Below are 26,136 nucleotides of genomic sequence, written 5' to 3'. Positions count from 1 at the left end.
TGTATTCCTATGACCACAGTAGATCCTGCAAAGAATGATTCCATATTTGAAGCAGTAGTAGAAAATTTACTTTATAAACTAAGGGTAGAAACTTTACTCGATAATTTACTTTTTTTTATCTCCCCAGGCCCTGGCACACAATGACGGTGCCGGGTGAATAAGTTGAGGTCTGTGGTGCCTCAGAAACTTAACGAGCAGGAAGCCTCTGGTCAGCTCAATCTCTGGAGCTGACAGGCCAGCAGCAGTAACATGGCTGGGGACAAGGCTTGTGAGGTGACTGCTTCCTGAAGCAGCTGATGTGTCAGCCCTTGCCTCCTGGCTGACATCTGTGCTTTTCCACTTACACCAGCCAGCATCCCTGATAAGGCAGCAGAAGGCACCTGCTTGGCACACTGATTGTGAGATGCCCTCTGTCTGAGAGCCTGGCAGGCCCCATGCAGGAAGAGGCCTTGGGTGTGGGTTTTTACATCCCTTCTGCCTGAGCACATGGTGGGACAGCAATGGGCACACAACTCGGTCACATCTACCTGAGAAGCTGGAAGGCCAGCAGCAGGCATGTGGCTTGGAAGATCCTGGTGAGGATTCTCTGGTGGTGGGAAATAGCAGGAGAGAGTCCAAAGTGGGATAAAGTGCTGCTTGGAAGGTGAAGAGTGGGCATGGGGAGGAGGAAATGTCACTGAAAGGGTAGTGCTGTGGTGCCTCACATCACCAAGAAGGAGTCTGTGGTCAGCCCCTGCCACTGTGTTTCAAAGAACAGCCAGGGAGGGTGGGCAGATATCAGTGAAAGTAAGGAAATGCCAGGGTGAGAGCAAAGTGGAGAAGTGAAGTGGGTGCCTAGAGCCTGCAGGGAGAATAGGGCAAGAATTGGACAGTGCAGGACAGCCTGTGGTGGAGAAGAGTGTACTGGCAAGGCTGCAAGGCCCCAGCAGCACCATGGTCTTTGTCCCTCTGGCTATGGCAGTTGTCTCTGCTACTGAGGCTCACGAGGACACATGCTGTGCTCATGACACTGGGGCCTTGTTGCCTCCTTGCAACCCAGTGGGGAGGCCAGCAGGTGTCATAGCATTGTCCTTCACACAACATCACACACCCCACATCCCACTGCCCCAGGAAGAGCCCTGAGCCATGGGTGAGGGACAGGACCTCCCTGCCCAGGGGCTGGGGGCCAGGGCTTGGCCTTTCTGCTTCACCAAACAAACCAAGGCCTTTACTCAGCGTCAGAGTCTCCTGCCCAGTGCCTTTGCCTACCTGCAATCATGGCCTCCAATTGTGTGCTCTAACAAGTCCATGGGGAGGCTTTGTCAGTAATGACCCTCACTGGGGCCCATTAATGCTCCCAGACACTTCAAAGTTTCCTTCTGACTTGAACTTCTCCTGCAGTTACATCATTCTCCTCTCACTACCTGAGGTTCACGGACTCAGCACCAAGTGCACCATGGGGCTCATTACCATTCAGCCATTTTCATCCGGTCTTCCAGACTTGTAGAGGTAATTAGTGAGGTTTCAAGAATGCAGTTAAAGAAAAAGCTTTCAATGTCCACTTTACGGAAAGCATTTTCTTTATTTAAGATTAGTTTCCATTAGTTTTATGTTTTCCAAAGAAGTGCTAGCATCATTCTCTAGTTGTCATGGATCCAATGTGCGTCCAAAGGAGGTCTATATAGCTGAAATATTTGTTTTCAGTGTTTATAAAATATGTATGAAAAAGAAAAAAACACCACCAAAATGAAAAGAAATAAACAGAAACCAGAGCCCACAATGGTGAGCCAACTCCAAGTTGCCTCCAACGAGGTGCACCATCCACAAGGGATGACTGTACAAGAAATTTTTGACATAGAGAGATAGGAAAAGTAAAAGAGAAATACAGAGTTGACTACTGGGATGATGAGAGGGACTACTGAAATGCAGGCAAGCTCAACCTCCCCAAAATCCCTAGGAGCAACTGGGTATATGAGAAGCATTTGAATGACCAAAGAGCAAGAGCAAGTGGAGGGGAACTCTGCAGAAGAGCAGAAAATGCACACGTCCACACACTCTGCTGGAAAGGTGACTTCCAGCATGGGCTGTTTCATAAGGCCAGGTGGAAATACCTCAAAGACTGAGGAGATGAAGTGCAGTGCATGAGAGAAATTCTGGCAATGCCAGTACAGGGGAAGATCAGTGTTTGTCTCCCACTGTAACAGGCATCCTGAAATATGATAATTTTGATGTCATGGGACACCTCTCACATTGTATTAGATCTGTTCAGCTATTTCAGCTGACTGTAATGTGCTGATTGAGGTGAAATGTTTGAAATGCTTGAAAAACATGTAGGTAACATTCAGACCTTAAGCAATAAAATGGTAATTTTCTGTCCTGCATGGAGCCCTGATGCCACAAAACCCTCCCTGCCCAGGACTGCTCATGCCACCCCTCACTCCTGGCACAGGGAAAATCTGTGACTTCTGACCTCTCCTGCCTGTTAGAGCAGAAAAACCAGAGTTAAAATTGTTCCCTGAAATGATCCATCTTTGAATGACTAAATTTGTGCCAATCATACCTGTACTGGTATGGCCTTTCTTGGTGGAAATATTCACATTTTCTGTCTGTGTAGTGAGATATATATTTGTATAGCCCCAGCTGTAACCCTTCCTGGGAGTTGGCTACAAAACGACTGTTATTTGGTTGCTAGTTGTGTGTGATTTTTCCTGTGCATTGCATTCTGTGTTCCATGGCAATTGTCCCTGTTGCGGTCAGTAAGAGCTTGACCCAGCCCTGAATGCGTGGTGCCTTGGCAGCACGGCTGTGGGACCATCTGTGGGGCAGTGGGGCGATAAGGTCTCCCTTGAGCCTGATCACACAGGAGGTCCTGTCTGTGCTTTGGTGAGCATTTCTTTTCATCCCCTGAATGGCAAAAAGTCACACAGACTAGGACTTTCACATCCCGTCAGGTGCCAGGGAGCTCCAGCCCCAAAGTCTCCTGTCTCCAAAGTGCGCTTTTGCTTGACGTGGAATTGCTCTTGGAGAACCGCAAAGGTCCCGAGTCCCGCAACCTGAAGACCCTGCACACAGACAAGACAGAAAGGCTGACGAGGGAGTTCTTGAGAGACGGGAAAAGGGATGACTGTCAGAGCAGGGGGACACTGCTCTGTGCCCTGCCCGCTCCTGAGGGACAATGGGGCAAGGTGGGGCACTTTGGAAAGCTTTGGAGAAGAGCCGCATCCTCTGTTTCTTTCGTCACCCCCCTCCCAGGATTTGCCACCATCCCTTGGCTAGGGAACAGCCCAGAGGTTTCCAGCACACAGCTTAGGCCTGGGATTGATTCCTTAGGCCTAGGCCTAAACACACGGCTTAGGCCTGGGACTGATTCCCTAGGCCTAGGCCTAAGCACACGGTTTAGGCCTGGGACTGATTCCCTAGGCTTAGGCCTAAGCACACGGCTTAGGCCTGGGACTGATTCCCTAGGCCTAGGCCTAAGCACACGGTTTAGGCCTGGGACTGATTCCCTAGGCCTAGGCCTAAGCACACGGCTTAGGCCTGGGACTGATTCCCTAGGCCTAGGCCTAAGCACACGGTTTAGGCCTGGCACTGATTATCCTAGGCACGGACCCAGGATAGTCCCCCATCTCTCTGCTCGCCCTCTCCACTCAGGCCGCAGGGCCTTGCTGGCTTGTGCCCGTGCTAGCAGGGTTGCATGTTGGCACGAAGCAGATGAGCTTTTTTCCCAAGAAGGGATGAGGCACAAAGCCTTCGTCCTGTCAGCCCCATCTCACAGTCACAGCCAGGCACAAGGCTGCCAGGCTGTCCCCGTGCCTGTGGCAGTGTGCCGCTCTGTCAAGCCACGAGGAGCATGGCAGGAGCACCCAGCCCTATTGCTTCTGCAATGAAATGGCCGCCTTTCTGCCCCTGCCGGGCTTCTCGTGCACTGGACACCACAAAGGAAAGGGAAGACGAGGTGCTGAGGCACAGGGAGCGAGCAACGCAACACCGGGGCCAGGCAGGGGGGCCCCGGGCACACCGGCCAGGTCCCCCCCTCAGCCCCGGCCTGCCCAGCACCCCTAAGATGGCGGCGCCCACCCCGCCTGCTCAGGCGGTCGCACGGTTGCCATGGCAGCGAGCCCCAGCCAGCCGGAACAGGGCGGGGCTCCCTTTGACTGGCGGCTCTGGCAGCCAATCGGAGCCCAGCCTGGGGAGAGGCGAGCCCTGAGGGAGGAGCGGGAGGGAGGAGGGCGAGCGCTTGTGCCTGGCTGTGACTGTGAGATGGGGCTGACAGGACGAAGGCTTTGTGCCTCATCCCTTCTTGGGAGAAAAGTTCATCTGCTTCGTGCCAACATGCAACACTGCTAGGGCCTCGTGATGAAATGTGGCCTTCTGTCTTACATACCCTTGGATAAGCACAAGTCCGAGAGAAACAGAGTGCTGATCTTGCAAAAGAATGGTGTTGAGAGAGGGTTTGAAGGGTAAACCTTGAGACTCGGGTCTGGGAGATACGAGAATGGGGGGAGGCTTTTTTGAGATAACTGCTGACTACTGCACGAGACACAACTTTCTGACATTCGGCCCAGAGCCTCCTAAATCAGGAGAGGGGGGAAGCTGAAGAACGACCGAAGGACAAAGCCTGGGAGGAAGACTACGAGCCTTCTGTACGGGTGACCCCCAGAGGTGTAATACACAATAAATGTTTGTTCATTGTCTTTTGTATTATAAAAACAAGGAGTTCCGTTTGAGGAGCGGGAGTTGCGAAAGCTCCCTGCTGAAGTAAGGAGCTGTATAATACTTGGCTAGGCACTATGAAAATTGTTTTGCTTAATGTAACAAAAAAGAGAACCCCCTCCCCTTCTCTCCTTCTGCATCTCAGTTGCCTCTTTTGTTCAAAGACCCTGCTGCAAAGCTCATGGAACCATCTCCTGATAAGTTGCTAAACTAGTGTATCAACATCCTGCCTTCCTGTCTCACGCTGGGCTAACATGACCAAATAAAGAAAGAAGTTGAACCACAACGCTGAGGAGGACTACGGCCTTCATCTTCACGACCACCAGAGGGACAGAGACGACCCCCTAGCAACAGTGCGCGCAGTCGCAGAATATACCAGGATGTGCTGCATAATCCCGGAATTACCAAGATATAAAAAGGGACCCTGGCGGGGGTGAGGTGCGCGCCATTGGCGGAGCCGAGACTCCCCGGCCGCCCAGCGCTGTTTTGCTTGCTGTTGCTTACTCAATAAATTCCTTTCTATTATTAATGCAATGCTCTCTGAAAATTAATTAAGGGGGCAACTTATAACAAGCCTGATCACACAGGAGGTCCTGTCCGTGCTTTGGTGAGCATTTCTTTTCATCCCCTGAATGGCAAAAAGTCACACAGACTAGCGCAGACAAGGCGCTGCATTCAAGAGAAGCGACACAAGCAGTCTGGCTGTGCTCTTTATTTTCCATTCAGGGGTGGAAAGCGGGAGAGCTTCCCAGCCCCTTTGCTCTGAGCTCCGCTGCTGCCGTCAGCATTCCCAGCACCTTCCCCTCCGTTGCGGTACCAGCATCTAGCGCTAGGGAGTCAAAAGGAAAAGAGGATGATCAGGTTGTGTACAGGCTGAAGGCAGAGAAATCCTGCAGGCTTAGCTCGGGCCGTACACGTAGGGGTCTGCTTCCCCTGCAGCTTCAAGGTTGCCGTCAGGTGCGACGGATGCCTCGTGCCCAAGCTCGTGACAAGGTCCCCAGGGGTGCAGCTCATCAGCCTGGGGCTGAGGCAGGGGGAGCGGAGGGCCCTAGGAGTTCTGCACAGGTATTCCCCCTCCGGGCAAGGTGTCTTGGTGTCAGCGCTCTCCAAAGGAAGGACAGACTGTCGGCTTCGGAAAGGGGAGAGGCAGCAATCCAGGGGATCCCTTTGTTTTCAGACAGGACTTTCACATCCCGTCAGGTGCCAGGGAGCTGCAGCCCCAAAGTCTCCTGTCTCCAAAGTCCGCTTTTGCTTGACGTGGAAGTGCTCTTGGAGAACCGCAAAGGTCCCGAGTCCCGCAACCTGAAGACCCTGCACACAGACAAGACAGAAAGGCTGACGAGGGAGTTCTTGAGAGACGGGAAAAGGGATGACTGTCAGAGCAGGGGGACACTGCTCTGTGCCCTGCACACTCCTGAGGGAGAATGGGGCAAGGTGGGGCACTTTGGAAAGCTTTGGAGAAGAGCCGCATCCTCCGTTTCTTTCATCAACCCCTCCCAGGATTTGCCACCATCCCTTGGCTAGGGAACAGCCCAGAGGTTTCCAGCACACAGCTTAGGCCTGGGACTGATTCCTTAGGCCTAGGCCTAAACACACGGCTTAGGCCTGGGACTGATTCCCTAGGCCTAGGCCTAAACACACGGCTTAGGCCTGGGACTGATTCCCTAGGCCTAGGCCTAAACACACGGCTTAGGCCTGGGACTGATTATCCTAGGCACGGACCCAGGATAATCCCAAATAGCAGGAGAGAGTCCAAAGTGGGATAAAGTGCTGCTTGGAAGGTGAAGAGTGGGCATGGGGAGGAGGAAATGTCACCGAAAGGGTAGTGCTGTGGTGCCTCACATCACCAAGAAGGAGTCTGTGGTCAGCCCATGCCACTGTGTTTCAAAGGACAGCCAAGGAGGGTGGGCAGATATCAGTGAAAGTAAGGAAATGCCAGGGTGAGAGCAAAGTGGAGAAGTGAAGTGGGTGCCTAGAGCCTGCAGGGAGAATAGGGCAAGAATTGGACAGTGCAGGACAGCCTGTGGTGGAGAAGAGTGTACTGGCAAGGCTGCAAGGCCCCAGCAGCACCATGGTCTTTGTCCCTTTGGCTATGGCAGTTGTCTCTGCTACTGAGGCTCACGAGGACACATGCTGTGCTCATGACACTGGGGCCTTGTTGCCTCCTTGCAACCCAGTGGGGAGGCCAGCAGGTGTCATAGCGTTGTCCTTCACACAACATCACACACCCCACATCCCACTGCCCCAGGAAGAGCCCTGAGCCATGGGTGAGGGACAGGACCTCCCTGCCCAGGGACTGGAGGCCAGGGCTTGGCCTTTCTGCTTCACCAAACAAACCAAGGCCTTTACTCAGCGTCAGAGTCTCCTGCCCAGTGCCTTTGCCTACCTGCAATCATGGCCTCCAATTGTGTGCTCTAACAAGTCCATGGGGAGGCTTTGTCAGTAATGACCCTCACTGGGGCCCATTAATGCTCCCAGACACTTCAAAGTCTCCTGACTTGAACGTCTCCTGCAGTTACATCATTCTCTCCTCACTACCTGAGGTTCACGGACTCAGCACCAAGTGCACCATGGGGCTCATTACCATTCAGCCATTTTCATCCGGTCTTCCAGACTTATACAGTTAATTAGTGAGGTTTCAAGAATGCAGTTAAAGAAAAAGCTTTCAATGTCCACTTTACGGAAAGCATTTTCTTTATTTAAGATTAGTTTCCATTAGTTTTCAGTTTTCCAAAGAAGTGCTAGCATCATTCTCTAGTTGTCATGGATCCAATGTGCGTCCAAAGGAGGTCTATATAGCTGAAATATTTGTTTTCAGTATTTATAAAATATATATGAAAAAGAAACAAACACCACCAAAATGAAAAGAAATAAACAGAAACCAGAGCCCACAATGGTGAGCCAACTCCAAGTTGCCTCCAACGAGGTGCACCATCCACAAGGGATGACTGTACAAGAAATTTTTGACATAGAGAGATAGGAAAAGTAAAAGAGAAATACAGAGTTGACTACTGGGATGATGAGAGGGACTACTGAAATGCAGGCAAGCTCAACCTCCCCAAAATCCCTAGGAGCAACTGGGTATATGAGAAGCATTTGAATGACCAAAGAGCAAGAGCAAGTGGAGGGGAACTCTGCAGAGGAGCAGAAAATGCACAAGTCCACACACTCTGCTGGAAAGGTGACTTCCAGCATGGGCTGTTTCATAAGGCCAGGTGGAAATACCTCAAAGACTGAGGAGATGAAGTGCAGTGCATAAGAGAAATTCTGGCAATGCCAGTAAAGGGGAAGATCAGTATTGTCTCCCACTGTAACAGGCATCCTGAAAGATGATAATTTTGATGTCATGGGACACCTCTCACATTGTATTAGATCTGTTCAGCTATTTCAGCTGACTGTAATGTGCTGATTGAGGTGAAATGTTTGAAATGCTTGAAAAACATGTAGGTAACATTCAGACCTTAAGCAATAAAATGGTAATTTTCTGTCCTGCATGGAGCCCTGATGCCACAAAACCCTCCCTGCCCAGGACTGCTCATGCCACCCCTCACTCCTGGCACAGAGAAAATCTGTGACTTCTGACATCTCCTGCCTGTTAGAGCAGAAAAACCAGAGTTAAAATTGTTCCCTGAAATGATCCATCTTTGAATGACTAAATTTGTGCCAATCATACCTGTACTGGTATGGTCCTTCTTGGTGGAAATATTCACATTTTCTGTCTGTGTAGTGAGATATATATTTGTATAGCCCCAGCTGTAACCCTTCCTGGGAGCTGGCTACAAAACGACTGTTATTTGGTTGCTAGTTGTGTGTGATTTTTCCTGTGCATTGCATTCTGTGTTCCATGGCAATTGTCCCTGTTGCGGTCAGTAAGAGCTTGACCCAGCCCTGAATGCGTGGTGCCTTGGCAGCACGGCTGTGGGACCATCTGTGGGGCAGTGGGGCGATAAGGTCTCCCTTGAGCCTGATCACACAGGAGGTCCTGTCTGTGCTTTGGTGAGCATTTCTTTTCATCCCCTGAATGGCAAAAAGTCACACAGACTAGGACTTTCACATTCCGTCAGGTGCCAGGGAGCTCCAGCCCCAAAGTCTCCTGTCTCCAAAGTGCGCTTTTGCTTGACGTGGAATTGCTCTTGGAGAACCGCAAAGGTCCCGAGTCCCGCAACCTGAAGAGCCTGCACACAGAGAAGACAGAAAGGCTGACGAGGGAGTTCTTGAGAGACGGGAAAAGGGATGACTGTCAGAGCAGGGGGACACTGCTCTGTGCCCTGCCCGCTCCTGAGGGACATGGGTCAAGGTGGGGCACTTTGGAAAGCTTTGGAGAAGAGCCGCATCCTCCGTTTCTTTCGTCACCCCCCTCCCAGGATTTGCCACCATCCCTTGGCTAGGGAACAGCCCAGAGGTTTCCAGCACACAGCTTAGGCCTGGGACTGATTCCCTAGGCCTAGGCCTAAGCACACAGCTTAGGCCTGGGACTGATTCCCTGAGCCTAGGCCTAAGCACACGGTTTAGGCCTGGCACTGATTATCCTAGGCACGGACCCAGGATAGTCCCCCATCTCTCTGCTCGCCCTCTCCACTCAGGCCGCAGGGCCTTGCTGGCTTGTGCCCGTGCTAGCAGGGTTGCATGTTGGCACGAAGCAGATGAGCTTTTTTCCCAAGAAGGGATGAGGCACAAAGCCTTCGTCCTGTCAGCCCCATCTCACAGTCACAGCCAGGCACAAGGCTGCCAGGCTGTCCCCGTGCCTGTGGCAGTGTGCCGCTCTGTCAAGCCACGAGGAGCATGGCAGGAGCACCCAGCCCTATTGCTTCTGCAATGAAATGGCCGCCTTTCTGCCCCTGCCGGGCTTCTCGTGCACTGGACACCACAAAGGAAAGGGAAGACGAGGTGCTGAGGCACAGGGAGCGAGCAACGCAACACCGGGGCCAGGCAGGGGGGCCCCGGGCACACCGGCCAGGTCCCCCCCTCAGCCCCGGCCTGCCCAGCACCCCTAAGATGGCGGCGCCCACCCCGCCTGCTCAGGCGGTCGCACGGTTGCCATGGCAGCGAGCCCCAGCCAGCCGGAACAGGGCGGGGCTCCCTTTGACTGGCGGCTCTGGCAGCCAATCGGAGCCCAGCCTGGGGAGAGGCGAGCCCTGAGGGAGGAGCGGGAGGGAGGAGGGCGAGCGCTTGTGCCTGGCTGTGACTGTGAGATGGGGCTGACAGGACGAAGGCTTTGTGCCTCATCCCTTCTTGGGAGAAAAGTTCATCTGCTTCGTGCCAACATGCAACACTGCTAGGGCCTCGTGATGAAATGTGGCCTTCTGTCTTACATACCCTTGGATAAGCACAAGTCCGAGAGAAACAGAGTGCTGATCTTGCAAAAGAATGGTGTTGAGAGAGGGTTTGAAGGGTAAACCTTGAGACTCGGGTCTGGGAGATACGAGAATGGGGGGAGGCTTTTTTGAGATAACTGCTGACTACTGCACGAGACACAACTTTCTGACATTCGGCCCAGAGCCTCCTAAATCAGGAGAGGGGGGAAGCTGAAGAACGACCGAAGGACAAAGCCTGGGAGGAAGACTACGAGCCTTCTGTACGGGTGACCCCCAGAGGTGTAATACACAATAAATGTTTGTTCATTGTCTTTTGTATTATAAAAACAAGGAGTTCCGTTTGAGGAGCGGGAGTTGCGAAAGCTCCCTGCTGAAGTAAGGAGCTGTATAATGCTTGGCTAGACACTATGAAAATTCTTTTGCTTAATGTAACAAAAAAGAGAACCCCCTCCCCTTCTCTCCTTCTGCATCTCAGTTGCCTCTTTTGTTCAAAGACCCTGCTGCAAAGTTCACAGAACCATCTCCTGATAAGTTGCTAAACTAGTGTATCAACATCCTGCCTTCCTATCTCACGCTGGGCCAACATGACCAAATAAAAACAGAAGTTGAACCACAACGCTGAGGAAGACTACGGCCTTCATCTTCACGACCACCAGAGGGACAGAGACGACCCCCCTAGCAACAGTGCACGCAGTCGCAGAATATACCAGGATGTGCTGCATAATCCCGGAATTACCAAGATATAAAAAGGGACCCTGGCGGGGGTGAGGTGCGCGCCATTGGCGGAGCCGAGACTCCCCGGCCGCCCAGCGCTGTTTTGCTTGCTGTTGCTTACTCAAGAAATTCCTTTCTATTATTAATGCAATGCTCTCTGAAAATTAATTAAGGGGGCAACTTATAACAAGCCTGATCACACAGGAGGTCCTGTCTGTGCTTTGGTGAGCATTTCTTTTCATCCCCTGAATGGCAAAAAGTCACACAGACTAGCGCAGACAAGGCGCTGCATTCAAGTGAAGCGACACAAGCAGTCTGGCTGTGCTCTTTATTTTCCATTCAGGGGTGGAAAGCGGGAGAGCTTCCCAGCCCCTTTGCTCTGAGCTCCGCTGCTGCCGTCAGCATTCCCAGCACCTTCCCCTCCGTTGCGGTACCAGCATCTAGCGCTAGGGAGTCAAAAGGAAAAGAGGATGATCAGGTTGTGTACAGGCTGAAGGCAGAGAAATCCTGCAGGCTTAGCTCGGGCCGTGCACGTAGGGGTCTGCTTCCCCTGCAGCTTCAAGGTTGCCGTCAGGTGCGACGGATGCCTCGTGCCCAAGCTCATGACAAGGTCCCCAGGGGTGCAGCTCATCAGCCTGGGGCTGAGGCAGGGGGAGCGGAGGGCCCCGGAACGGCCTCTCTGTCCCAGTGCTGCCCCCAGGGAAGGACGGGCCTTGCAGCAGCGGGAAGCACCGTCCCTGTCTGGAGATACTTACCAGGGGAGCCACAGCTGCTCTTGCCGCAGCCGCTTTTCCTCCGCAACAGTTTCGAACATCTTTTGTCGACGGCGATGCGGCTCCAGCCTTTTCAAAACTTGCAGTGCTCGTGGGGAAAGGTGGCTGCAACAGCAGGAGGAAGGGATCCCTCAGCCTCTGCCAGACGCCCCTTCTGCCTCTCCCCTCTTCCAAACCCTGCACCCACCCTGCCACGTGCACCCACCCTTTCGCCCTGTGATGAGTTTTAGGCCTTGGCGGTAACCAAGGTCCTGCCCGCTTTAGGAGAAAGCCAAGGGTGTCACAGGCAACCCCAGGACCCAGGGACCGGGCTGCTGGACATCTCCTGACATCGCTCAGCAGCTACTCGAGTGCCCCAGCACGTGAACGCAGCCGGCACACACTTACTCGAGCCTGTCCAGCTGGGCTGGTGCTCTCCACTCCTCTTCTGGGGTAGGGGTCGGAGCCTTCCTCCACCTCCTCCTGACCTCCTTGCTCTTGGGCTGGGCTGGGGGATGGGGAACCCAATCGTGTTGAGTGGTGACCTGGTGCAAGGAGAAGAGGCTCTCATCAGACAGGACTGGACACACGGGTGCTGTTTCCCAGAGGACCCCCGGAAAGGACCCTGCAGCAGGAGCTGGGAAGCAGGCGACTCGGCACTGCCGGCCCACGTCTGGCTGCTGCTTTGACCCCTCGCTTTCTGCTGACAGCCTCTCTTGCCCGCACAGGGAGGAGCGGGCAAAGCCCTGCCCTGCGCCCTGGTGCCCGTCCTGCTCCCACCACCCTGGGACCTGCCCCCCTCGGAGCCCTGGCGGGGAGGAGCGCTGCTGTTCTCAGCGGTGTTGGTCACTGCCAGTACCTGGGGTATCTCTTGGTCCTCCCCCCGAGACCAGGCTTCCCAAGCAGCCATTTCTGCCCGGGCTTGCTGTATTCGCTCTCGGTACAAGGGCCAAGAGCTCTTTTTTTGGTCCCACTGCGAGGACAGGTTCCAGGCCTCCTGGAGGAAAACAAACAGAAAACACAACAGCAGACAGGATTGGTCTCAGCTGTTGGACCGAAGACCTCTGCCATCACAGACCCAGAAAGCCCTCATTCCTTTTCCATCCCCCTGGTCCAAATGAAGCGGCTCATGGCAACACGGGAGGCAGCAAGAGGCAGGGAAAGTGTCTCCCGAGGAAGAGGAGAAGGAGGTAACAAGCGTGAAAATGAACGCAGCCCAAGGGTCTGGCTTGGGATCGCTCCACACAAAGAGGCTTTAGTACAGTGCCAAACCGCGTGGTCATTGCAGCAAGGCAGAGCAGGTACCTGCGCCAATCTGCGAGAGGCTTCGGGAGCAGGGAGCGCAGTGCTGGTGGACTCGGCTCGAGGAGCTGGTTCCTGCCCGTCTGTCTTCGTCCTGGGGGAGCTGCCTGGACACGGGGGGAGCACACTGCAAACAGACACCGGGAGGCTGCGTGAGCCCGGGGGAATTCGGTCTCCAGTCCGCGCTCGCAAGCTGCGTCAGCCTCTGCAGCAGACGGCAGTTCCGCAGCGAATGGGTGTGGGACTGGCCGTGTTCGCTTCAGCAGAGACGGAGAGAGCCAACCGCCAAGCTGTGGCACCAGCTGCCTTCAGGAAGGCTCGGGATGCCCGTATCCAGGCCCTTTGTGGTGGCAGGAGGAGAGGAGCAGTGTCTTGTGCAAGGACAGGATCCTAGAGACACCAGTACGGCCCACCCGGGCTTATGGGTGGAAAGCAGATTATCTTATCTATATTATTATTAGCTGGGGAGCCAGCAACATCGGAGAACGCCATCAGGGAAGAGGGGAAGGCATGCCACCTCCCTCCCTCGGCACTCTCTTGTGTCTGCCATGAAGTCTGGCATATTTTTGGGAAAAAATGCCTGAAAGAAACGTTTCCACCTGCTATCACAGCTCCTTAGGCTGGAAGAAGCTGCGGGGGAGCTGGAAGAAACTGCAGGGGACGTTTGCTCCCACAGACAAAAAGATGGACTCCGTTGCAATGTGGGGGTCTCCTGAAGGGACAAGAGCTTCTGCAACAAGGCTCTGCATCCAGCTCCCCCAAGGATCAGGGCCCTGCTGGAAAATGAAGCTGGCGTGCCAGTCTCAGGCAAACGTGCTGCACGCTTGCCATCCGTGGAGAGAGCGGCTGCCTCCGGGACGGGTGTCAGGAGCCTTTCTGGTGGGTCCAAAGGGGACATCTCTCCTGTGTGGCTGCAAGTGGCTCCTTCCTCCTTTCCCCCAAGGGTCTCACCTGGTGGAAGGCTTCTTCTCCAGATCTTGCTGCCTCGTGTCTGGCTCCCAGCTTCTCACCGTGGGGAGGGAAAGCTTCCGCAGCTTGCCAGTACGGAACAATGAAACTAGGAAAGGAGGAAGCTCTTCAGAGCAGCCGCATGGGCACTGCCTTTTAAGCTGGTTGCAGTCAGCCAGCGTGGGGCAGGGACCACCCCCAGACAGCACGGACCCTTACCTCTTCTCATCCTGTACTCTCCTGCAGCTTCCTGCTGCGAGGTGGACGGCACTTTGGCCTCTGGCCTTGTCCTCACAGTCAGATGAAACCTGGCAAACAAAAGAGGACACGGGCTTGAAGAAGGCTGGCCTCCTACCCGTTGCAGCTTGCTGGCAGTAATCCTCCTGGTGTTGCACAGGGCATGGCATCCCTTTTCCATCACGTTCACGCATGGGGTTTGTTGTCAAGCTTCCCGCAACACCAGAAAAGGTAGCCTAAATTCCCAGCAGCACGGGCACAAGAAGCACAACCGCAATGCCCCTCCTCTCCAGGTGAAGACACTCGTAGCCGAAAGTCAGCCTCAGTTAACCAGGACCCAGTCTCTCCAGGATTTAGCCCCGACTGGATGCTGAGCGTGGAGACCCGACCGCGCACCTTCCAAAGGAGGAGGTGGGAAGCCAAGGGCTGCGGAGGAAATGCACTCACCTTGGGAACATCTGGATCTCACGAGCGGTGGTCTCTCCAGTCGAGGCAGTCGGGTGTGTCCGCCATATTCTCTGCAAAGAGACACAGACCTGCTGGTTGGGGTTCTGAGGCAGTTTTCTCAGGGCCCTCATTGACAGGAAGCAAACCTGTCTCCCAAGCCAAAAGAAAGCCTTCTCTCCAAAACCCTCCTCCAAAGCCTCTTCCATCAACCTTTGTTCTGCTCTGGAGGAGCATGGCAGAATATCGAGGCTGTACAGTAACGCTGCCAGGCCTTTTGCAGGGGCCAGCATCCAGACGCTCAGAAGAGCTCATGGAGAAAGCAGCTAAAGGGGCAGGCGTGGGGAAAGGCACCTGACTGGCCTGCCGTGTCCAGGCTGGCCAACAGCGGTCGGATTGATCACCCTTCCACAGGATTCCCAAAGAAATTGAAGTAGCCCTCAAAACATCACCAACTTACACTGTGGAGCACTGCAAAGAGGTCCGCAGCGCTCTCCAGACGTTTAACACAGTCCGGATAAAACTTCATGCACAGGAAATCATCTTCGCACGTCAAAACACCGATGTCCCTGAAGGCAAAGGGGACGTGCTCCTTGTTCCTCAGGAGGCAACAGTACAAGACGATGGTCTCCTTCACACACTCCTGCACCATGTACAGTGGTAAGGAGGTGGCTTCTGCTAGCTGCAGGTAGTTCAGCTGCTTCACCTTGATGTCATCTGCAAGGAGAAGCAACATCCTCAGCAACAAATCCTTCCGGACATGGGGCAGGAAGAGGGGGGCTGCTGCCTTCTCACCAGGGAGGATCTCAGGGGGACAGTACATGTCCTCCACCCACGCCTCATCAATGTCCAGCTGGAAGAACGGTTTGCGAATCAAGAACTGCTTTTGCTTCACATGGAATTCCTCTTGGAGAACCGCAAAGGTCCCTAGTTGCGCAACCTGAATAGCCTGCGCACAGACAAGACAGAAAGGCTGACGAGGGAGTTCTTGAGAGACGGGAAAAGGGATGACTGTCAGAGCAGGGGGACACTGCTCTGTGCCCTGCCCGCTCCTGAGGGACAATGGGGCAAGGTGGGGCACTTTGGAAAGCTTTGGAGAAGAGCCGCATCCTCCATTTCTTTCATCAACCCCTCCCAGGATTTGCCACCATCCCTTGGCTAGGGAACAGCCCAGAGGTTTCCAGCACACAGCTTAGGCCTGGGACTGATTCCCTTAGGCCTAGGCCTAAACACACGGCTTAGGCCTGGGACTGATTCCCTTAGGCCTAGGCCTAAACACACGGCTTAGGCCTGGGACTGATTATCCTAGGCACAGACCCAGGATAGTCCCCCATCTCTCTGCTCGCCCTCTCCACTCAGGCCGCAGGGAAGAGTGAAGCCCTAGGGTGTGCCAAACCCCCGAGAAGCAGAGCAGATCTGGCCTTGGTTTCTCTCCCAGCTGGCCAGCAAGCTGCTCCGGGCACCCTGGGCAGTCTCAGTGTAGGGTAGGAATTGCTCTGCAGGGCCCAGGACACCAGCCCACCTTATCCTGCTCCAGCGCTTCCAGAATTTGTGCAGATACAGCATCCCAGACAGCCTCAGTCTCTGGAAAGCAAGGAAAAGACAGGTCAGGCTCCAGGCCAGACAGCTCACCACCTCTTGGCAAGCACCGCACCCAGGCGAGGACACATGCAGGCATATGCGAGCCCCCCCAGAAAAACACCATGCGGGCATTCCTGGGACATTCCTGAGAGGCCTGTGGGAGCTGCAGGCCACACCAGTCTCTGGGACACCAGAGGTCTTTCCTCCCAGAGCCAGATCCCAAAGAGGCAGCAGCTCCCAGGGAAACCTGGCCCTGGATTGTCCCCATCACAAGGAGGCTGAGCCATGCCCAGAGGAGCCCTGGGGCTCAGAACAGGACCCATTGTCAGGACCCAGGGGTCCTGGCTGCCCCATTGTCCCCTGAGCCCAGCTGGACCCTCAGGCAGGGCTCTCGCAGCAGCCACCAGCTCTGTCCAGCACCACCACCACCCCCCAGCCCAGCACCTGCAGCTTTGGACAGCTGACAGCCCCTGGGCCACCCTGTGGGAAGGGACTCCTGACACCCTTACCTTTGGGGGAGAGGCGTAGGAGCACTGGGAACTGGGAAACCAAATCAGGGGCGATGGTCACCCTCCAGCAGCCCTCCATCTCGCTTGCTGCTGGCCCTCAGCTCAGGACAAGGGATGCCCGCCCTGGCTCTTCAACCACAGCTCCTCTGCAAGGTGCGCCTGCTCCTCCGCCCGTCAGCGAGGGTCGCCCAGTGCAAGCTTGCTGCCTGCTAACCACACTCCTGGCCACAGAAGGACAGCGGTGGGGAGCACCCAAGCAGTGCCCAGCACGGACCAGGCCTTGCAGGGAAGTGCCAGCACTGCCGCTGCTCCAGTGCTTATATGCTGGTGATGCAGTCCATCCTTTTGTGACATCATCACGTGTCCTAATAAGCCTTATGACGTCAGCAGCATGGAGATGGCACAGCTCACGAGACAGACGAGAGATTTCCCTTCCTGTCCTGAGAAACAGTCACCTCCCTTCTGCCCAGTTCATTCCTAGCGGTTCCTGGCCCATCCACCAGGAGCATCTCCAAATGCTGACAAAGGCCACGGAATAAAGGAAGTGGAGTGCTGGAGAAGTCCCTGCTGTGTTCCTGCCCCAACACGCCTCTGCTTTTCCAGGAAGGTGGGGTTTGAGGCTTGTCCTAGGGCTGGGCCTTTTGCAAAAGACAGGGTAAAACCTGTCTTCAGAGCACTGAAGTTTCTTGACACGCTTTGCCTGAGTCTTGAGAGTATGATTCATTCTGTCCACTCTGCCACTAGACTGGGGTCTGTCTGTAAGGGCTATGCGGATCCCAACCAATCCCTAATAGTCTGCTTCTTTCAGTAACTGCCTTGGCTATCAATTGTGGACCTCTGTCCGATGGCGTTCTTAAAGGTGCCCCAAATCTCGGAATTCTTTCTTTTACCACAGCTTGTACTACTTCTCTCGCCTCCCTGGTACAACACTGAAAGGCCTCAGGCCAGCCTGCAGACAAATCCACGAGGACTAACAAATACTTCAGCCCCCCTTTTCTAGGCCGTTCGCTAAAGTCAATCTGCCAATACTCTCCAGGTGCCTGCCCCTCAGCAGTGGATTTTTGTGTGTTTAGTGGATTATTTCTCCATCATATGTCATGTCACGCCTTTCTGTGACTGAGCGAGGAGCCTCCACCATGTTGCTGCGTATAAATGAGAGGGGTTTTGCCTCTTGGCAGAAGCCGTCCCCAGGCTCTCAGCATATTTAAGCAGCTACAGCTGCTTTTCTTTGTCTGAGACCCAGTCTCAGCTGATGAGGAAGTAATGGGACCAGCAAACCTTTCTGGCTGCAGCAGCTCGGGCCTGGCTGCCCTGGCCCTGCGGCAGGAGGAGCTGCCTGAAGACCCCCAGGGATGGCACAGAGGGGCTGCAAAGGGACTGCAGGCATCTACCTCCGACCACAAGGTCACCCTGACTGGCTCTGCTCTGACCCTCACCCACAAGGGCTCCCCCACTCTGCTGCCCATCCCATAGAGGAGCTCCAAGCATCCAGACAGATCCTTCACATGGAGGGCAACCCCCTGTTGATCACCCCTGCCTGTCTCTTCTGGACAATCTGCCCCCATCCAGCACAGCACCCCAAGCTGAGGGACCTTTTCCCCCCACACCTCAGCAGCTCTGCCATCAATGTCCCAGCCCTGTGACAGCAGGCGGGGATCCAGCTCCTCCTGCCTGTGCCCCAGGCTGAGGGCATTGGGGCACATCTGGGCTGCAGCACCTCAGCTGTGGCACAAGGGCCAAACTCAGGCTTGTCCCAGACCTTGTGCCAAGAGCCTGGGCATGAAGAGGCTTTCCTTCACAGCAGATATGCTGCCGTGGATGGCAGATGGCCATACGAAGATGAAATGAGGGGTCTGAAGCACAGTATGCCCTGGTGTTCCTGAGGCCAGAAGGAAACAGGCCTGGGCTGTGCTGCCCTGACAGCAGAGGGCCTTTGTGGTGTTGGTGCAGCCCTGAGGGCCCGTGCTGGAGCTGGGGCTGATCTCCAGGCAGGAGAAGGGGCTGCTGATTTCCCTTGATTTCCTCCATTTCCATTAATGATCCTGGAGATGAGACAAGGCGCTCACCTGCAGCTGCCCATGTTATTCACACCTAAACTGAGTGCAGAGGAATCCCAGGTCCCGTGGGTTTGTGGCAGGCATGGGAGGGATCTGAGTCCCATTCCAGCCCCAGGACAAAAACCCAGCATGAGATGTTTTAACTGACTCTGCTGAATCCTTTCCTTAAGCAGGGGGTTAAAGGAGCTACTTCTATGACCTTATCTGGGTGTCCCACCATCAGCTGATGTGAGAAGAGGTGATTGGTACAGATAATTGTTTTTTGGGCTAGGAGAAATGATCCTGCTGTCAAGAAGTGTGTCTGCCCAGGTGAGGGCTGGAGCCCCAGGGATCCCTTCAGGCTGTTTGCCAGCAGGTTCCCCTGCAGCCCCAGGGCCATGTGCAGGGAGCCTGGTGGGGGGCAGAGCAAGGGAGGCCTTGGGCTGGGCCTCTGCTGCTGAGCTGGGCCGGGCTCCTGGGCCCAAGGGGAGCTCCTGGCAAGCGGGCAGCGCTGCAGAGAGACAGCTCTGCCCAGGAGCAGCTCCTCTGCACAGCGCAGCAGGGCTGGGGACACTGCCTGCAGAGACACAGTGCTTAAAGGCAGGCAGCAGTGGCAGGATGCACGGAGCTCCCTGCGGGAGAAGACTTTGCAGCCCTGCACCCGGTAAGTCTGTGGCTGGAGGGCAATGCAGCCACAGTTCGTGGAGGCAGGAGAAGCCGGGGGTGCAGGCAGGGGTGTCCAGGGCTGTGGTGCAGAGCAGGGTCCCTGCTGTGCCCCAGGGGCTGTGTGGCGGGGCAGGGCCTCTGCCGCCTGCCAGGCTCAGCACTCAGCCTGCCCGGGGAGCTGCCCAGGGCGAATTTCAAAGGGAACTCTCATATTTCCTTAGCCTCTGCTTTCAGTTTTCTCTTCTTTTAGCTCACTGGGAATAGAAATAGAAGCTGTTATTTCCAAGAAGAGACTGAGACTTACTCGACAGAATAAGGAAGGTTACAAGGACCACCATTCAGTCCCTTTCCTGCCCCTCAGCTCATAGAAAGCTCCACCACCACATGGGCAGTCTCATCAGGGTCGGTGTGCCCTGGGCTCTAGGACGTGCCCCCAGCGAGCTGCCCCCGGACAGAGCCCTGCTGCCAGGAGGTGTCTGCAGGGCAGAGCTGAGCACCCAGCTCTGATGGGGTGGGATGGGGGCTGTGAGCTGCAGGCAGGAGGCGTGGGGACAGAGACCCAGCTGCAGGCAGGGCCAGCTGCAGGCAGCAGAGCCATGGGCAGGGAGTGAGAGGGAGCTGCTCCCAGAAAGTCAGTGGCAGAGCGATTTGGGCACCTCCGTGCCATCCCTGCACTGCTGATGCCTTCCACAGTACAACCCTTGGTCTCTTCCCCTTCCCCAGCATAGACCACTAGAGATATTTGCATGGGAATTTGTTCATGACATGCCTTTGGAGTCAGTGGTATAGGGGATAACTCAGATGAAGCTAAGGTACGGATGCTGCATGTTACATAATGCAGATACATTAAAGGAGGAAAAGCCTCCATGTCCCCTCATGACAAGTAGGGTTGTGGAAATGCTGTGTGTGGGGCTGTGAATGAGATCACTCTGTCTTCAGGTCTCCCCATTTTTAGAGCATTCAAAACTTTTCCTGCAAGGGTTCTACTGGGCTGCACGCTGCCCCCCTCCAGGGCACAGCTCTGCCATAGCAGCTCTGTGCTATGCATGGAGAACACACCTACAGGCTAAGGGCGTGTTAATGCTGCTGGATATCAATATGTGGTAGCTGCAGTGATCCTCTGTAACCCTTGCTAGGTGTGGAGAACTGAGATTGTCCTCAAGAGGTGAGGAGATTGGAGTTTTGCATTTCAAAACTGGATTCCTCTGTTCTGTCCCAATTCTTCTCAGGGGAACACCTGAGCATGATATCTTCTAAACCAAAGCGGTGCGAGCCGGGGGCAGCTGTGACCAGGACTGAGGGACAGGATGGCTGCCCTCACTCTGCTCTAAGGGACAGAGCGCTTCCATCTCTGAACACACAAGATTTCATTTGGAGTGCAGCAGAAACACCAAGGACTTCCAGAGGTCCCTGCTCCCAGCAGCAACCTCTGGTAGCACCAACCACAACTCTAGCAAGGCAGCTGCAGCAGAGGTTTTCCTGAAAGGACAGCATCACTTTTGAGGTTTAAAAAAGAAATAAAAGACATTTTGCTCACAGAATACAGCCTAACATTTTTCTGTATTTTCCTCCTCAGACTGGTCCCCGTGCCCAGGAGGATCAAATGCCCAACAGCAGCTCCATCACAGAGTTCGTCCTCCTGCCATTTGCGGACACACAGGAGTTGCAGCTCCTGCACTTCGCGCTCTTCCTGGGCATCTACCTGGCTGCCCTCCTGGGCAACGGCCTCATCCTCACCACCATAGCCTGCGACCACCGCCTCCACACCCCCATGTACTTCTTCCTCCTCAACCTCGCCCTCCTCGACCTGGGCTGCATCTCCACCACTGTCCCCAAAGCCATGGCCAATTCCCTCTGGGACACCAGGGCCATCTCCTACACAGGATGTGCTGCACAGGTCTTCTTCTTCTTCTTTTTGATGTCAGCAGAGTATTATTTTCTCACCATCATGGCCTACGACGGCTACGTTGCCATCTGCAAGCCCCTGCACTACGGGAGCCTCCTGGGCAGCAGAGCTTGTGCCCAGATGGCAGCAGCTGCCTGGGGCAGTGGGGCTGTCTATGCTCTGCTGCACACTGCCAATACATTTTCCCTGCCCCTCTGCCAAGGCAATGTCATGGACCAGTTCTTCTGTGAAATCCCCTCAATGATCAGGCTTTCCTGCTCAGACTCTTACCTCAGGGAAATTGAGCTTCTCACATTTAGTGTTTTTCTCTTTCTGGGGTGTTTTGTTTTCATTCTTTTCTCCTACGTGCAGATCTTCAGGGCCGTGTTGAGGATGCCCTCTGAGCAGGGCCGGCACAAAGCCTTTTCCACGTGCCTCCCTCACCTGTTTGTGGTCTCCCTGTTTCTCAGCACTGCCGTGTTTGCCTACCTGAAGTCCCCCTCCATCTCCTCACCTTCCCTGAACCTGGTGATGGCAGTTCTGTACTCGGTGGTTCCTCCAGCAGTGAACCCCCTCATCTACAGCATGAGGAACCAGGAGCTGAAGAATGCCATTAGGAAAGTGATTTCATGGAGACATTTAAGGATGTGCTGAGGAAACTGGCTGGACCTTTCTGCAGCTATAAACTGCTTCTTTTCTTCTTCCTCAGATGAATTACAGTTTATGTAATGATAGGACAAGCTTAACTTCTGGAGGGATTTTATCCTGTTTTTCATGTTTCCCTTGTGATATTATTTTCCACAAAGAAATGCTGTTCTTCATCCCCTTGTACCAACATATCTTTTGTGACCCTGAGGCTCTGCATAAATGAGGAGCCAGACTGTCTGTGTATTTAAATGAAATAAATGAACCTACAGCAACTTTTTTGCCTGAGACCCACTCTCAGCTGATCCGGAAGCAAACCCCTTTCTGGCTGCTGCAGCTCGGGGCAGGCTGCCCTGGCCCTGGGGCAGCAGGGAATTCCTGAGGACCCCCAGGGATGGCACGGAGGGTCTGCAGGCCTCTTGGGGATCTGCTGTTGAGGAGAGCAGGGGACGCAACAGGGGACACTGACCTCTGTATGCGTCTGCTTTGGATGTTCCCCTCTGTGAGGCAGAGCCCTCTGTGCCCCCAGGAGCTGCTGTGCCCTTCAGAGGGGCTGGAGCTGTGGTGGCAGTGCCCAGAGCCCTGCAGCAACCTGCTGTGGGTCTTGGGGTCACCCCAGCCTGGGCTGCTGGGCTGGGCTGGGATGAGGGCAGGGAGGTGGGCAGAGAGCAGGGAGTTGGGAGAATTGGGGGGAAGCTGGGAAAGGCTGGAATGGCTGTTTGGCCATTGGTCCTATCTGTGCCCACCAAGGGCATATGAGATGCTGCTGTCCCTCACAGCCCTGCCTGTACTCTCTCCCCTCTCCCACTGTGCTCTGTCACACCCAGCACTTTCTCATCCCACAGGCTCCCACCCCATGTCCAGCTGGCATCACTGCAGGGCAGCCCTCCCCAGGGGCCCAGGCATCTGCCTGCAGCTTCCACAGCTGCTGCTCCTGATGGCCTCCTGAGGCCTGCCTGCTCCTGGCCCATCGCAGTGTTGTGAGGAGGTGACCTCAGCAGCAGCAGCCCAGCCATGGTGGCTCGACAGAGCTGTCCCCTGTCAGAGCTGCCCCCCGTGTCCCGTGGGGTTTGTGATGCACTCGATGACATCGCCGTGTCTGCCTGCCTGCCACCAGGCAGTCAGGTCACTGCAGTAGGAATGGCATCACAACCCACCTCCCAGCCTCGTCACTGGGACCTTCCTCCACCTCTCCCCTCTCCCCAGCTCCCAGCACCGCTGGGTTGGTTTCCGTACTTGCTGAGGGCAGACACTATTCCCTCATCAAGGTCATCAGTGAAGATGTTGGACCCAGCACCGACCCCTGGGGAAGACCGCTAGCCACAGGCCTCCAGCCAGACTCTGCACCACCAATCACCATCTGCATCTGCATCACCAATTGGAGATGGCATCCAGAACAAGCTGTACCAACACCTTTCCAGGGACAGAGGTGAGACTGACTGGCCTGTAGTTTCCCGGATCCTCTTTCTTGTCCTTCTTGAAGACTGGAGTGACATTGGCTATCCTCCAGTCTTCAGGCACCTCTCCTGTTCTGCAGGACCTTTCAAAGATGATAGAGAGCGGTTCAGCGATCACCTCTGCCAACTCCCTTAGCACACATGGATGCATCCCATCGGGACCCATTGATTTGTGTGCACTGAGCCCACTCAGACGCTCCCGAACCACTCTCTCATCAACCAGGGGAGAGCCCTCCATTTCCCAGACCCTTTCTCCTCCCTCCAGGGTTGAGGAGTCTCGGGGGAGAGTCCTTGAAGCAAAGACTGAAGCAAAGAAAGCATTCAGTATCTCCGCCTTCCTGGCATCTCCCATTACCTGCACATCCCCTCGTTCAGCAGGGGACCCACGTTATCTCTAGTCTTCCTTTTACGTACTTAAAAAAAAAAACACCTTCTTATTATCCTTTATCTCTTTTGCAAGCTGCACCTCCAGGTGGGCTTTAGCCTTCCTCATCGCATCCCTGCAGGCCCTGACAACACTCTTATACTCCTCCCCAGAGGACAGGCCCTTTTTCCATGTTTCTTAGACCTTCCTCTTCTTTTTGATCTTATCGATGAGCTCCTTGGTCATCCACGCAGGTCTCCTGCCCCCCTTCCCTGATTTCCTACTCTTAGGGAGGCACTGATCCTGAGCTTGCAAGAAGTGCTGTTTAAATGTTGCCCAGCTCTTACAAGCACCCTTGCCTTCTAGCAATCGAGCCCATGAGATACCCCCAAGTAGGTCCCGGAAGAGGTCAAAGTTGGCTCTTCGAGAGTCCAGGGTAGCAATCCTGCTTTTGGCCTTACTTCTTCCACCAAGTTCCATCTTGGGCCGCTGCATCCCAAGCTGCCCCCAACCTCCACATCCCTAACAAGCCCATCCCTGTTGGTAAGGACAAGGTCCAGGAGCACCCCCTGCCTTGTTGGCTCCTCCACCACCCGCATCAGAAAATTGTCCTCAACACATTGTAGGAACCATTTGGACTGCGCGTGCCTGGCCGAGTTGCTTACCCAACAGATGTCTGGATAATTGAAGTCCCCCATGAGAACCAGCACCTGGGAGCGTGAGGCTACTTCCAGCTGCTTGTAGAAGGCCTCATCGACCTCCTCCTCCTGATCTGGTGACCTGTAGTATACCCCCACAACAGTGTCACCCATACCAGCCCACCCCTTAATTCTCACCCACAAGCCCTCCACTTGTCCATCACCTGCCTCCAGGTGGAGCTGGGTACATTCTCATTGCTTCCTCACATAAAGGGCAACTCTTCCCCCTCACTTCCCCAGCCCGTCTTTCCTAAAAAGCACGTAGCCCTCCATGACAGCGTTCCAGTCATGCAAGCTGTCCCACCACATCTCACTGATTGTAATGAGATCATGGCCCTGTGACCATACACATATCTCAAGCTCACCCTGTTTATTTCCCATGCTTCATGCATCAGCATTTTAGGGAAGTAGCAGGTGCAGTTACCCCTAGAGGGATGCAAGAAGAAGATTCTGGATGGGGTATCGGGAACATTACCTTTTCTGAGGAGCCCTGGGGCGATCCTATGGGACAACTCAGAGGTTTTTCCCTACTATCTTCAACAGTGACAGCAGTGACAACATCCCCCAGCCCTTCTCTGTCACTTCTAACTCCCCACCCTTTTCCCATCAAACCTAGTTTAAAGCCCTGGTAATAAGTCCAGAGAGTTTGCTCCCTGTTATAAATGAGGTCTCAACTCAATCTGAATTTTGTAATATTTCTAAAACAAATATTTCGAAAAGGTATAAAAGGCAAGTGAACAGCGCTGGGTGTGCGGGGAGTCCACGCCCCACCAAAACGCACACACAAACATCAAACATTCTAAATATACAGAACATTGCTTTACATACTAAACACAATACATACGTACAATCCGGAAAGGTAACAAACAATCCTTTAAGTTCCATAACTTACTAAAATCAAGTTCGCCTATACATATGTAAAATCAGAAAAGGTAACAAACAATCCTCCAAGTTCCACGACTCAACAGGCTCCATTTTTCACTCCTTTTCTTGATTACATACAAGTCTCCATTTTCCATTCCCTTTGAACAATATGTCTCGCTTTAAGTCGTCAAGCAACTCGGTCTTCAGGCCTTATGTATCCTGTTCTTCCCGGATCGAAGAAAAGCATATCCATCTCCTTTTCAAGGCCAACAGGCCTGGGTCAAAAGGCATGTTCAGGTCACCCGAGGGGTGTAACAGCAAAAGCCTTCGATGGCTGTAGCAGCAGAGGGGCCCATGGCGTAGCAGTCAGATCAGTAAAGGAGCCCGCAGCTCCCTCACTCTCTGGCAAGCCACACGTTTCTGACTGTGGCCCCACAGGGCTCTTTAAGGCCTCAGAGATTGCTCGCCACGTGCCGAGCAATCCCACTGCAACCTTGTCGTTTTTAGTTGCAGACTCCCACACCTTGACCTCAGTTTGGTCCCATATTTCAGGCTCATAAACTGTCCAATCATTAATAACGAGAATAAGCTGTAAGGCTACCAGGACAGTCTTTGTTCCTAAGGATGTATGATTCCCCATAATGTGTAACTGCTTACCAGCGAGAGGCAGTTGTGTGCACAGATCTGCTTCTCTCAGCTCCAGCTTCTCTCCAGCTCCAGTGTGCCTGTTTCCAGCGACTTTCTGTACGAGCTTCTCTGAGCAGTTCACTGAGTCTGGCCAAACCTATCTTCGTAAGGCAATCAAAGTGCCTGTTCCCATCCTGGTCTCCATCCTGCCAGCCTGTTCCTCTTTGCTTCTTTTTCCTGCTTCTTTATTGAAGTAACTTCATTATGCTGCTTTTTTTTTTTTTTTTTTTTTTTTTTATCTTGAGGGCAGGCTCCCCTCTTATACCCTTCTCTCCACAGCATTTCTTTTCAACACAACTTTTCATTGGTCAAACAATTTTGAATGTAGCAACAACAGCAA

The 26,136-nt window shown here is 54.1% G+C and overlaps 3 protein-coding genes across 3 annotated transcripts in view; 2 read left to right on the top strand and 1 right to left on the bottom strand.

Moving 5' to 3' along the window:
* Positions 1–9,019: 9,019 nt before the first annotated feature.
* LOC311429063 (uncharacterized protein) overlaps positions 9,020–26,136 on the top strand; it is a 70,586-nt gene continuing 53,469 nt past the window's right edge. Inside the window, exon 1 of the mRNA XM_084540212.1 lies at positions 9,020–9,977. The gene's annotated coding sequence lies outside the window, so the exon portion shown is untranslated. The remainder of the gene's footprint in view (positions 9,978–26,136) is intronic.
* LOC311429071 (uncharacterized protein) lies at positions 10,932–16,573 on the bottom strand (the record flags this gene model as incomplete). Its single annotated transcript, XM_084540219.1, has 12 exons — positions 10,932–11,167; positions 11,477–11,599; positions 11,882–12,018; positions 12,333–12,470; positions 12,779–12,902; positions 13,727–13,832; positions 13,943–14,031; positions 14,408–14,478; positions 14,865–15,121; positions 15,200–15,353; positions 15,927–15,988; positions 16,495–16,573. The coding sequence occupies 12 exons, from the start codon at positions 16,571–16,573 to the stop codon at positions 11,050–11,052; spliced, it is 1,458 nt and encodes a 485-aa protein (XP_084396345.1). The 3' UTR covers positions 10,932–11,049.
* On the top strand, positions 20,800–21,830 carry LOC311429068 (olfactory receptor 14C36-like; the record flags this gene model as incomplete). The annotated part of the gene is made up of 1 exon (XM_084540216.1): positions 20,800–21,830. The coding sequence occupies one exon, from the start codon at positions 20,800–20,802 to the stop codon at positions 21,733–21,735; it is 936 nt and encodes a 311-aa protein (XP_084396342.1). The 3' UTR covers positions 21,736–21,830.

This window comes from Aythya ferina, assembly GCF_964211825.1.
Source record: "Aythya ferina genome assembly, contig: HAP1_SCAFFOLD_279, whole genome shotgun sequence".
Classification (NCBI taxonomy): domain Eukaryota; kingdom Metazoa; phylum Chordata; class Aves; order Anseriformes; family Anatidae; genus Aythya; species Aythya ferina.
Note: the sequence above shows the minus strand (reverse complement) of the source record. Positions and strands in the feature narration are given on the sequence as shown.